Source organism: Poecilia formosa, unplaced genomic scaffold (genome assembly GCF_000485575.1).
Source record: "Poecilia formosa unplaced genomic scaffold, Poecilia_formosa-5.1.2 Scaffold127, whole genome shotgun sequence".
NCBI lineage: Eukaryota > Metazoa > Chordata > Actinopteri > Cyprinodontiformes > Poeciliidae > Poecilia > Poecilia formosa.
In genome coordinates, this window is record NW_006800066.1 from 265,904 (window position 1) to 280,118 (window position 14,215).

At 40.1% G+C, this 14,215-nt stretch overlaps 1 protein-coding gene across 1 annotated transcript in view; it reads right to left on the reverse strand.

Annotated features, from left to right (window-relative positions):
• Positions 1-5,468: 5,468 nt before the first annotated feature.
• Positions 5,469-14,215, reverse strand: part of LOC103144447 (TGF-beta receptor type-2) — a 33,164-nt gene continuing 24,417 nt past the window's right edge. Inside the window, exons 6-7 of the mRNA XM_007561437.2 lie at positions 8,806-8,930; positions 5,469-7,774 (exon numbers count right to left, since the gene is read on the reverse strand). Of these exons, the coding sequence (XP_007561499.1) occupies positions 7,595-7,774; positions 8,806-8,930 (305 nt within the window). The 3' untranslated portion in view covers positions 5,469-7,594. The remainder of the gene's footprint in view (positions 7,775-8,805; positions 8,931-14,215) is intronic.

Sequence of the window (14,215 nt, forward strand, 5' to 3'; positions counted from 1 at the left end):
TCAACTAAAGGAAAAAGATATAGTCCACATTCAGCCTCTGCAGTCAGTGCTTAGCTGATGCATCTTTTGTTCATGTTTTGCATGGATTACTGCATCCATACAGTGTGGCATGGAGGCGGTCAACCTGTGGTTGTTATGAGTCGTTAGAGAAGCTCAGGTTGCTTTTACAGCAGCATTCAGTGTCTGCGTTGTTTGGTTCAGGGGAGGCCGCTCTCTGGCCAATCGAGTGCAGTAACACAATGGTCATTAAAGCAGCTTGTAGTACATTTAGCAGGGTGGTGCCAAAAAGAAAACATTTAGCCAAGAGTCAGAAGCGTGGTGCATTGTTATTTTTCCCCCTGACGTTTGAGTTGATGAGAAAAGCTCAGTGAAACACCAGCAAACGACGTGACTCACTGAACAACCACACAACCACTGTGGAAACTTCACACCAAACCGCTCTTGAATCCTGTGCCTCTTATTTCTTCCTCTAAACCTTAAAGTCTTGATTCTCATGAAGTACAAACTTGATTCTCGTGTGAAAAGACGACTTCAGACCAGTAACAGTCTGTTCCCTTTTCTCTTTAGCCCAGGTAAGATGCTTCCTAATGCCGTCTTATAATCAGGAATAGCTTCACGTGAGAACAGCGACACTTATAGCTTATGACCCAGATATGCCTGCATGTGGTGGCTCTTAAGGCACCGACTCCAGCTGCAGCACTTTCTGTTTGAAAGCCTCTCAGAATCTTCACAATCCTCTCAAGGCCACTTTTCCTTCCACTAAACCTTCCAGTACACCTGGGTACAGATTCTGCTTCTTTAATGAAGATGCTTTATTGGTCAGTGAGAATCTGCAGGACAGCTGTGAAGTCAGCAGTCTGAGCCACAACCTGACATTCCTGTGTTATATTAATCCTTTTTAATTGGCCTCAATATCCTGTTTTTGAAGATGCTGTGTTTTCATTTGCCCAAAGCCACAATTATTGACAGCAACAGAAACCGTAAAAGAGAAAAATATGCCTCTTTGTGTCGTGTGTCCATGAGTTTTGATGACACGCTAATAAAATGAGATGGATTTGAAGCTGCGGCCGGTAAAGTCTTGGCGTTCCCAACTTCAGCTGGCTGATTGAGGCGCCACTGGCCACACAGTTTGTCTGCGGCGTCCAGTAGAACCACTACGCCCTCTTCTGGTTAGAACACCAACTGCAGGCAGATTCAGACGCATCCGATTTCTCGGAGGCCTTAATTAAAGCAACATCACAGGCAAACATTTCCACTGATTGACAATGTGTTGCTTTTTTTTCTCTTTTTTAAATCATCACAAGTTGGTCACATTTATTTGAATTATGCAGGAATGTTGACGGAAACAGAGAATTCATTTGGTAATCTGTTCAAACAGTCAACATATACTGTTGCCAAACTGCAGCTAAGAATATACTCTCCTCTTTTAAGTCGGTGTAAAGTAAGTTTTCCACAGGGCTCCTGGAGGCTTTCTCTGTCATCTCCATCTCCCCAGCGAGCGCCTCTCTGCCGTTTGAAAACTTATTTGATGCTGTAGAATTATAAGAAATACTCTCATTGACTCTCCTATGGTAATCTGCTTATAATGCAGAGATTATACACCATCCATCATCATCTTGCATACAAAAACCTCAGCAGGATCTGTGGTGTATATTTGGTGCAGCCCACGCAATGAACGCCTGTGGCACAGTTTATGTAAATAGAGCATTTGAACTGTGGGAAGGGGCAATCAAAGAAACTCCCTGTGAGACAGAAACTCGGCTCACTGAAGCTGAAAAAAAAAAAGAGAGAAAACTTTCCAAGTGCTCCCAAGTGCATTTTTTCCACCGTTGGTGGATTTTCAATCTTCAAGAATGGCGCCTTCATTCAGACGCTTTGTATCAAACAAAGAGCATTTTGATATAACAGAACGAGGCTTGGAAAATAAAGCTTTGAAAAAGAAGAAGAAGAAGAAGAAGAAGAAGAAGAAGAAGAAGGTGTTCAATGATGTACAAATCTTCAGGAATGAATTTCTTAGATTCCAGGCGTTACTGTGATCTCTTAAGATGGCCTTATCGAAAAGTTCTTCAGGCCTTCAACGATTTGTTTTGTTCTTAATTTGCTTTTTAACCCTTGGCTGCTGGTGGAGGAAAATGACTGACTTTGTTCATTTACTCTGGCTAACAAATTGAGGGTTAAAAAATAAATAAAATTGAATTAAAATAGTAATTTTTTCAGTTACTAAGCTAAAAGTGTGACATAGATGCAACAACTGCCAGGTTTTCATTTAGACATTCATTGAATGTTTTCCTATTTTGTCCCTTTTCCAGCAGCCTGAAAACTGTCTGATTGTTCAGGTAAAACCCAATAGATTCACCATCACAACTGGAACATTATGGCTTTCACTGTGAGGGTCCACTGGAGCTTCATTAGAAATTGATTTGGGTTTGTTTTAAATGGAATAGACACCAAGACGGAAAATAAATGGGAATGGAAAAGGAGAACGGTGTGGAAAAAGGTCTAAAAGAGAAAAAAATAAATAAGAGAAGTGGAGAGAAGGAACGATAGAGAAAATACAAGACAGAAGTCTTCATCTATACCTGGAGAGAACAAACAGAGAATCAAGAAACCATAGCAACAAACAACATATGCATGTGTATGCAACAATAACATCACAGAAAAGTACAGTGAGTTAATACAACATGTATTTAGTGGTAAGTGCAGACCAACACAACGTGTATCTGTAAATACCTCAGAGCAAACACGTGTTTTTCTGTTTTCTTAAGCGTATAAATGGCAAAACGTGTCAATTTTGAAATGTAATTTTCTGAGATTGCTTTCTCTTTAACAAGAAAGCCCCAATAAATGAGGTCAGGTCCTATATTTGTCACATCGCCCCTGGTGGAGGATCCATGTACTACAGGTGTCGAGTGATACCACAACACAAATATCCCAGATGATGAACATGATGTCCCTGTAAAATAAAAATAGCAGCCAGAGTATCATGTCCTTGAAAATGTAACTGTTAATTAGATGCTTTAGGAAAGAAAAAAAAGAGCCTGATTATAAGTTTCATCATATTTTATAACAAACCACAGATGAATATCAAATTTGATTTAAGGCATTTTTGTAGATAAAGTCTAAATATATTAGAGTTTTTAACTTTGGTTTTGAAGGTGCAAACTGAGTCCAGAAATTTTCTAGAAACAACTTGAAACTGATCCATAAAATATCCCTGTAACCAGAGGCGGCTGGTTATATTTGTATGCTGTGCTAACAGATGTATAATAACATGTTGCAGACTGGATTCCAACAACAGAAGGATCCAATCTGAAATAAAAAACCCTCTGCTCTAAAACACTATGTTCCTATTAAGTACAAAAACAACAAACCACCAAAAAACATGCTGACAGAAATTCTGTCACAATTGTCCAATACTTCGCTGTCCTTGAGTAGGAGTTTAAACCATTGTCAGCTTTGTTTAACACTGCATCACATTCCTCGACACAATTACTAATCACATTGACAAAAAAATCAAACAAGACAATATTAGAACGATGAATAGGCTGTGTTCCTAAAGCATCACAGCTAATTTTATTTAGTGTTTCTAGAAATATAATTTAATCATATATTTTTGCTGATTGACTTCATTCAAAACTGGAACGTTTTTCTACAGTTCCCTTCTAACTTTAGCACAAAAGCAGCTTCAAGCCAAGATCTTAGTAATTAAACAAGGCACAAGCCACGTGTAGTACTTAGAGCCTCCAACAGAGGGCATAAGACAAGTGTAGGATTTGATACAGCACATTTCCACAATAAAAGTATCCACTTTGTGGTTGTTTGCAGTATCACCGAACTAAACAATCGTTCTTTGAAATAATCTCTTTCTTTTAACAGAACTACTCCTAGCCATACTGAAAAGGAGCTCACGCAGTAATCAGATTCGCCACCAGAGGGCATAAAACAAGTGGATGGTTGATGCATCAGATTTCTGAGGAATGCGCCAACCGAGATCCCAGAAATGCATCGAAATGATACGTTTGTGCTACACAGTTAAGCAATAAAGTAACATAAAATATTATCAAAATGCCTGACTATGAAGTTAATCGTTAGAAAATGTGATAAACAAAAAACAAAGTCAAAAGAAAAACAAAGAGAGGAGAACTATTGATTCGTCTTAAGACCAGAAGACAACCCGTCTCCCTCCAAGGGAACCATGCAGACATTAAAGGTGTATTCAAACCTAAACGACCTTCAGACTTTCAATCAGACAGAAACCGTCTCGGCTGTCCTCTGGCTCTGCGCTCTCAGCTGAAGTTCTCCAGCCAGTTTACTCAGAGTGCTAAAAGCAATGCGGGCGACGTTCTGGGAGTAAGTGAATTAAAAGCCTACAGACCATAGCAGCCGGACAACCTGGAGAAACTGTGAAGCAGCGGCTCAGATGTGTTGGCAGGAAGCCAGAGGCAGCTTAAGTCAGATATATGGGCAGAGGATCAAAAGGGCTGTCAAACGCTGCAGAGGCCATCCGAGCAAACAGAGAGCGGACCTGCTGAAGCCCTCATCTCATCTCTGGCTCGTTCAGCCAACTGTCAGTGTGAAAACACACGCCATGTCCGTCCATCATCACAGGAACTGATGCTTCAAAAGCAGCTTGAGGTTTGTTATATATGGGCCAACAGTCACAACTTGAGGTTGTCTTTGTGTACATGTGAATAAAAAGTAATGCGAGTGTCTTTAAATGTGCTGCCTTCACTTGGAAGCAAGCTCTTTATTTGTGAAAGAGCCAGATTTGTCTGATTTCATGTTGCAGACTTGAGAACAGCTAATGCAAAAAACAAAAAAACCCCCCAACATATTCTTATTCTTACATGCTGGGATATTTAATTAAAATGTATGTTTTATGTGCAAAAACCTCAACCTAATCTGCAACCCAACCAGTTTAAACAGTATCTACCCATTTTCCCAAAACGAGCTGATAAATATTCAGCCAGAGTTACACCAGTGGCTGGGTGATGTTTACACTTTATTCTGGATGTATAATTTTAACCCCATGTGGAATAAATGCAAATTTGAGGACTCCTTGTTAAAGTAACTCAAGTTATTTTCTGTTATTCTCATCCCTCCCTGGGGAAACATTTAAATAAATCATAAAAAGACAGTTTGGAAGCATTTTCACGCCCGTGAGGAGCTACGTTAACGTCTCATCAGAGCGATATGAAGAAGCTAAATCTATTGATTGCTTCATGCAACTGTTAACTTTGATAAAAAAATAGGATTTAACCATTTTTGTACATCGGCTGATGACTTAGTCAGTTTTATATGCTGGAGATGAAAGTTTTAAATAGGAATAAAGTCAAAACAATAAGTTCAAAGCTGTAGTAACGGAAATAATAAAAGAAAAACTAAATGGCTAAAAAAAGAGAGACGTGTATTAAAATAACCTGAAACAGAATGAAGTGTAGCTCAGAAATGTTTAAACATCGGAAATCATATTAAAACACAATAGAAAAATTGTTTAATATTGACTTTACACTTTTATACAAAAGTTTGATACAAAATATTTTTGGAGATTTGCTGAGACATTGCTTTTCTGTATGAAAAAAAAAGGCACATTAGCTCAAAACACCTTACATATTCAGCTTTTATAAAATATGGAAAAGAGGGCTTCTCCTCCAGACCAGTATCCTTAACATATTGCTTTCCTTATTCTTTTTGGTCTGAATAAACAGACCTAATAATCTGACATCAAAGTCCTCTGAAGAACAAACACACAAATACAAACATGAATATAGTTCTGTGAAAACTCCTGAACCACTCTTATTCCAACACGTCTCTTTTCATCTAAAGGTTTTTCCTCAGGACATCAATGACAAGTTCCTTCATATTGTGTCCTATTTTTATTCTAAGAATTTATATTTTTAGATTAGAAACATTTAGGATATTTATTTATTTTTTTAAAAAGCAAACACTATATTCATAAACAAAGATGCATTTCTTTGATAATTCCTTTGGTAAAACATATGATGACGCCTTTTCTCAGAGCTTCCAATTTAAAAGGAGATTCTCTTTCATATCCTGACAATCTGCTGCAGATTCAATGCTCCTCCTTTTTGGCCCCACTAATAAAGATGTGTAAAGCACATGGCAAAGAGTTTTTCTTATTATTATTATTTTAGCAACATGATCTCAGACTGAAACTTTTAGAAAAAAATCCAACCTTACATTGTGGGGTCTCCAACTCCAGAACTTCCTCAGTATTGCACCAAGTTCTGCAGAGGCCCGCTAACGAGCCATTCGTTGGACTCGGCTGTGTTGAAGGAGGAGTGCGTCTAAAAGTTGAAGGGTGGCGACTCCAGCATTAATTTGAGAACATTTATCCGAATCTCATATTAATAAAGAATTGTTTTCAATACAATCGGCATATTTGAATCAGATTTAAATCAGACTACGTTCGCCTCAAAGGGTGTGTGGATGTTACAGTTGGGGTAAAGACCACTTCAACGTGTGAATCCAGACTTTAGGGGTAAATACATGGGCGTTAAAGCAGAGTTTCCTTTTAGACAACTGCAGCAAAGAGCCATTAAGACAAGTGAGCTCACTTTGAAGCTTTTACACGTCTTTACCAGCCAGAGATCCGCGTAGTTCATTAGTTTTACTTGTCCAGTTTCCTCATATAGTTGTAAAGTCTCGCTTTGCCTCCATGTTTTGGCTAAATGCTCCTTTTAGCAAACGTCACACTGATGCAGGAATACTTTGCTGTGCTTTCACAGACGCCAACTTTGACACTTCTCGCTGAATAAAATAAGCATAAACGATGCAACATTCTTACAATGCGAGCTTGATGCCTCACATCTGCAGCTGAACGAAAAGCCCCGTCTCCACTGGATTCACTTAACAGAGTGAAATTAAATCAAACTGGAATAAGAAGTTGACGACCTTCTCAAAAAAGTTTGGTTGAAAGCGGGTTATGAACAGAAGGAGATGAGAGTGAATCAGGAGTTTTGCACAGAGTTGCGTCGTCCTCTGCTCCTCTTCCAGGCTGCATGTGAAACAGCTTATAGTCCTTGCAGATATAATAACTCTCCTTGCACATTACATCTCTGCATAGATTATCTTTTTTTTTTTTATACACAGAAATCCACCTTGCATTTTTGGTCAAGACATTCATCCAAAGCCAGACATAAAACATAAAAAAAACAACAATATAGGCACTTGAATACAAAATAAGCTGTATATTAGTGTATTAAATTCCTCTGTAATTTACATAGCTCCCTTCTGTGTGCAGCTCCGTTTATTTTCTATACCTGAAAAGTTTCTGTGAAACTGAAACCGCTCTCCACTTTGGTGTGCATATATACTGTATAAATTCTTATTCATAAAGTGCAAATAGTACTTGGTTAAAACTGATGCATAGTTTGATCTCCCGTGTTTTGCTCCTGATGATTTCTCTGGTAAAAAATAAAAATGGAAAATCACTGTCATCTTCCAGTTTGTCTCCTCTGTCACACATCAGGTGGACTGAACAACTCCGTCCACTTGAAAGTCCCTCCTTTCTAAGCCGTTTGGTTGTAATGCCTCAGTTCACCCTGCTGGGGGCAGCGCTTCTCCTGAGAGGTTACTTCTCGTCCACCACAATGATTTCCTCCAGCATCTTCTCCTCCGAGTCGGAGCAGTCCGACAGCTTGTCCAGGTACTCCACGTCGTCGAAGCGCTCGGCGATGCAGTGCGCGGTGAGGCGGGCCTCCGGGTCGTGGTCCCAGCACTCCTCTATAGAGCCGCACACCATCTGGATGCCCTGCAAGGGGGACCGCAGTCAGAAAGTCAGTCACAGAGACGGACTTCCAGACCGATTAACAAACTGTCCTGACATTCCTATCTACTTCTGCTAACGACGGAGAAAATATGCTATTCTTTGTCAGAGATGCTTACTTTCTCTGACAAAGCTAGACCTTCTGAGTTACTGTTGGTAACTCAGAAGGTTTTACTTTTATTGGAGAAATTAAATCCGAGAGAAATCAATTCTCTCAATTGCTGGAAAAAAGCTCGAGGGGTTGCCACCATTTATTAAAAAGGTTTGAATTGTAAAAGAAAAAGAAAAACCATCAGTACCAACAATAATAGTCTTGTGATCGGAAGTTTTGCAGGTTAGATTTCAGCTTCCTCCCGTCACATGCTGCTGTGCCCCTGGTAAGGCACTTAACCCAGACCTCCCTACCGATCTGCGTATACGATTGTGTGAATGTGACTCTAGTGTAAAGCGCTTTGAGTGGCCAAAATGATTGGAAAAGTGCTATATAATCCATTTGCCATAAATAACTAAAAAGTTGAGAAAAAAGCGATGCGCACTTTGGAAAATTAAGAATGAAAAAGAAAAAATTGCACCTTACAATACAACAACATGAAAGGAGCATTGATTAAAAATAAAATCTGCTTTTAATCCACTTTTTATTAAAAGGACTTGCTGAGGATGATTTATAAGCTTTTCCATAACCGGAGAAAGAAAAAAAAAATCTTTCTTGCGGCTCCAGAAACCAAACTCTTTTTAAAACGACTTCATGGAACAGCTGCATTTATACTGAAGTTAAATCACACACAAGCAGCTCACTTTAGTAATTATGTGACATCTGAAGGCAACTGGTTGTATTTGATGAAATCCCCCCCACCCAAAAAAAAAAGACACAGAGGTTTGAGGTTTTAAGGTGACAAAACGTTGAGAGGTATGAACACTTTTGCAAGGCGCTGCTTCTGTATTTGAAGATAAGTCAAAGAGAAGCACGCAGCTTTTCAAACATCGCCATACGGAAAGGACAGAGTGGTGGCTCTTACTGCGTGGCTCGTCCAGCTGTTGGGGATCTCGGGTCTTCCTCTGTCTCGGAGGACGCTGTCCTTCATGCTCTCCACACATGGGTGCTCCCTCAGGTTCCCAAAGGGGGGCTTGTACTCCTTCACCTCTGCATGAAAGATCATACAAAACACGGCACAAGAACCGAAAGGTTAGCATCAAAATTTTTAATTTGGACACATTTAACTGGCAGATACAACATATGATTCTTTTGTCGGTTGCTAAAACTCACAATACATTTCTGGATGATAAATTGTCCCAGTAATTATTGTGATAAACTAATATAGATAATGGCATAATAATGCAAGTTCGCCTTCTTAAACACCAACAAACTGAGTTTGTAAAGAACTCTTAAAACAGGAAGATATTTTAAACATCCCAAGTCAAACACAACAAGCTAAAGCAATAAATAACGCAAAAATAAAAGGCAGACACAACCAAAATCATAAATAAAATGGATTATGATGTCTCTGTAAACAAAGTAATATTAATCAGAATATAAGTTATTGAGCTCATTTTAATTCATCATGCGATTCAGTGATTGATACGACAATCATAGGTATAACTACGATTAACTACAATCCAGAATAAACATTAATAAACAAATCAAACTAATCATAGTGAAATTATTATTTTGCTTCTGTGTGAAAGAAACAAACTTCAGAGAATCTACAAAGCTCACAGAGGTGCAAACAATGGCTTCTGGTACCTTTACAGTAACTTAACCTGAAATTCTCCTTCAGGTTACCTCCACACAGTACTGTTATGTTTGGCTTCGTCTAAAGACAGTGGGAATTCTGACCGTCATTAAAGGAAAGCAGAAAACAAGATTGATTCAAAATCTGGACTCAAAAACTGAAAACACAAGATGGTATACTTGAGAATTTCCTCAAAATTCAGAGACCTGTACTGCTTTACAAGGCTGGCACATATTTTCCCCATCTTCAGGTCTTTTTTTTTGTTTTTGTTCCTGAAACATTTGTCAGAGATGTCTGCGGACTCCATATGAGAATCTCTGCGTTTTGTATCTACTGCCAACCTGGCTGCCTTTCCCCCAAACTCCCCGCTTTCTCTTTCTCCATGATTAATGCTCCCCTGCTGACTACTGTCTGCTTTTCTGTTATTCTGCAAGTTCACATTCAGTCTGAAAAGTCCCAAGAACACAGTCGCAGCCAGACTTCTTGCACGAACTTGGAGATAACTTTGTTTTCGGAGGCCTGACTAATCCACCGTCTGACTTTTACTAGGCTGTGGCGGCACCGACACTTGTTTTGCGCAGCGAAAGTCATGCGATGCAGTTGCATAAATGTTTATGACATTAGAGGAGCTTACTTTGAAGCATATGGCACAGACATAACCTACCATTAACTATAACTTATACAGGCCCTAACCTCAATAAAGACAATAACGCCACTTCAGTGAAACCAAACTTGGTGGGGATTTTTTTTTTTCTTTCCCCCTTAACGTTCGCAGATCATGTGGTCGTCAGAGCAAAAGCTTTGACCCCAGTGTGCAGTTGGGCAGTTTTTATCGCCAACACCCAATCTCTCTGCTCACACACATGTACGTACAACACCACTGGCCGCTACAGTCGCACACATCTCACAGTTCTGACATCTGGAAAACAGCTGCCTCTAACCTCTCCGCCCACTCTCCAGACTGGGCCAGCCTCTCCCTCTGGGGAATGAAAGCATTTCTACGTCTGCAGCTCCACAACCCGCCTCACTCCACTATTATCCCCCTTCTTGGCCCCACCCCGCCAAGGAACGCCGTCGTAGTCATTTCAAGCCCTAAATCTGGACCGGGTAAATTATACAGTGGAGAGATTCGAAGAAACGGAGACAGAGATATAAAAGATCTAAGAGTCGAGTCCAACTTTTCCTTTTCTTGGCGTTGTGTTGAGCTTCCCCGACTTTAAAGTCGTGGAAGATGAAAAGGACAGGAAAGCCATGTCTGATGCCTGACTGGCTGGTTCTCCTCGTCTCAGATTAGGGCACGGGACGCAAGCAGAGGGCATCGAAGACAAAAGAAAGGGCGCCACCAGGTCACAAAGAATCTACGATATGTCTTTTTCAGTTCGTGTTAGTTTACATGTATTCTTGCTCCAATTTTCTCCTAAGCGAGTTGAGTCATGGATGATTCACTCGGCACTTGGGGCAATTTAGAAAAACAAGAGGTGGAGCATGAAAGCATGCAGCTCCTTTTCATTACGCTCTGCATATGTCAATTTAATGCTACTTCTGATTCAGGAATAAATACAGCATATGGCATCGAAGCTGCTGAGAAAAGACGTCCAGGTAGCAGTAAAACCAAACAAAAAGAAAACAGCATGCATTCAGAGTTAGCTTTCTCTCAAAGGAACAGCGCAGATTTTCAGAAACAGGGATTCTGTGGCGTTGTTGATAGCCGTCAGTGTTTTACTCACAGAAGCAGAAGGACATTTGGAGAACCCGACTAACTGCTGGTTAAACTGGAGCCAGTTCTGGTACCGTTAACACATTTTCAACCTCCCACTATCCTTTATTTACTGTCACTGCTCCTACGACTTGTTGAAAAGCTACTTTTAAGTTGATTTTGTCTTATTTCAAGATATTTGATCTCAAAACTAGACAAAAAAAAAAATTGTTTGTGTATTTGCAGTCTAGCAGCGCTTTGTCCATTTGAACACTTATAAAGATTGCAATTGCAATTTTATTTACTAAAATTGCAAACTTATAAGGGAATATTTCTACACAAGTGACTGGCTGGTTTACAGTTTGTTTCATACAATATATTTTAAACACACATGGCTATGTCTCTCCTTTTTTAAAGAAAGAACTGGGAGGATTTAAACTATATAATCTGGAACTCCTTTCCAACCCATAAGGTCCTGATTCGACCCACCAACACTGCTGCACCCCAGTGGTTATGAGATAATCACAGCTACGAAGACTTGGCCTGATTTGAGCAAGCTGCAGCTGTTTCAAACATCTTGAGGATGGTAGACAACCACTGAGTTTGTTTTAAAAAAAAAGAAAAATCTCAACATAGCTTAGAAAAGCCTAGAACAAGACTGTGATATAGACGCTGTGGTTTGGGGACGTCCAGCTGGGGAATCCCCAGCACATCTTATACGAAGTTCAGGTCAATGTTGTGAGTCACGACCCTTTGGATCTGTAGTCGCGTCGTGTGCCGTTTGAGGACACAAGGTCACTGATACTGATGAATCAGCGTGTACGACGTCAAACAACTAAATTACTCTTAATCGGTTGGTTTGCGGTTGTGTATTTATCACGATCTGGAGAGGGATTAACTGTTTTAATGCTCGTTTCAAATGAGGAAATGTTTGATCTTTGCTACTTTTATACAAGTAACGTATGTCGAAACACTTCAAACTTTATTGCGAGATAACTGTGTTTTTTGTGCTACTAAAAATAAGTTAACTTGGATAATATTTACGTGTCTGGAGACTTTCAATTTTTGCTCCTAAACTTTTGCTTCCTTTTCAACGATTTCAAGGTCATTTCGCTCACCCGTTCCTGCTGGCAGTTATTACACGAGGGTGAATTTACTGCCTGAGAAAAGCTTAAATTTGAGACTCTCTCACAGGCCAAGTAAGTTATTATTATTTTTTTATTTTGGTGCCACAGGTAACTTGTTGTGTTCTGCAGCATGCATTATTTTTGGAAACACACCATGAATGAGCAAACATTTGCTCATCAAATGGACTCTTGGGGATGTATAACATCACATTATTATCACAGGTTCTCTCATATATGACGAGCAATATCGCATTGCCCATCCGTTGTTTGTACAAAGACTTTATCGATAAGCACAAGGATGTTTTCTTGGATTTTAGTCCTAATCAGCTTCACCCTGCTGTCTGTCCCAGAGAGCTGCCAGCTCTGGAGAAATGGGAACAGAGACACAGAAGACAGGAAAAACACACAAACTGCCCCGGCCGCTTTTATCTTTAGTCCACAGGTGGGACGGGAACTCCTGCGCTTCCCCCGACAAGAAAGTCCACCGCACTGGCCATCCTCCCTCCCTGTCTGCTTGTGGCTGAATTAGGGAAGTCATTGGGCTGTGATAAATGTCGTGTTGCAAACTGTTTAACGGCTGCCTGCCTCAGATGAGGAAAAAGCAGGACAATATGCAAAACAAGGTGAAACCTTCAGGTTTGAAGGATTGCATTTGCGTTTTGTCGTTATTTGGTTCTGTAAGTGATATAGCTGTTCAGGATGAAGATAAACATAGTCGGACTCAGAGAATACAGAAGAGTATACAGGGTTTTTACTTGATAGTATACAGTATATGTAAAGATATGAGCTTTTTCCAGAATCAACTTTCTAGAGTTCGGAGTCCTTTATGTTTATTTTAAAACATAAATTATGAAATTTTACCTTAATATTTATGGCAAACATTTTGTGGATGAGAAAAAAAGAGAAAGTAAGTAAGAATGAAAGATTAAAGATAGACTAAAGGAAGAAGGAGACAAAGACAGAAGGAAAATATTGTGCTACGCACAAAGAAAGGAACGAAGAACACAGGAAAGTAAAGAAGAAAGAACTTGAAGGACAGAGGGATACAGGGTAGGACAAAACCCCCCACAACATTTAGATACAGGACAGGGAAAACTGTGTAAAAAACCAAATATGTTTCCATTCTTTTATTTACTTTTTCCATACGTAGTCAGATCTGAAAAACACTGAAATCAAATTCCAGACTTTCCCAGACGGCGTAGGAACCCTGCGACAAGTTTAGTCTTTAACCTCTGTCATTATTCTCTGCCTGGCCCACTGTCAAAAGACATTAAAGAAAGGATAGATCCAAAATTTCCAAACTGTTTCAAACCTCACACTAAAAACAGTTTGTCTTGGAATAGTTTGCTAAAACAGGAAATGGGCTATTTTCTTTTCAAATGCACCCACAGGGCTCACATAGTCTTACAGCTGGAAAGGAAGAGGGGGTTTGGGTCACATGGGTCGCACACTGTTGGTTAGCGCAACGGCATTGATGCACTTCAAGGAGATCCCCCCACGGAGAGGGGTCCTGGTGGGGGCAAAACAGGAAAGCACCAAAGCAGGAGCGCTCATGCCGAAAGGCGGCTCTCCATCTCTGCTCTGACACAATGGAGACGGAGAACCGAAACGGGACCGCTGAGACTTCGGAGGGAAGTGAAAACAAACGGTCGAGCATGGACATGAACTCCCGCACAATGCTTGAACTGTCGATAATCACTCATTTCTATGATTTGCACACATTCTGACCTTGCTTGACACACACACACAGAGGTTACGGCACATTAGGGTGGCAGTGGGCTGATCCCTGACACCTCCGCTGCAAGACAGATCGCCTGGTTGACGCTTTCAGGCTTGGCTCCAGTCGTGACTAATGGGGTGATTGATGGAGGTT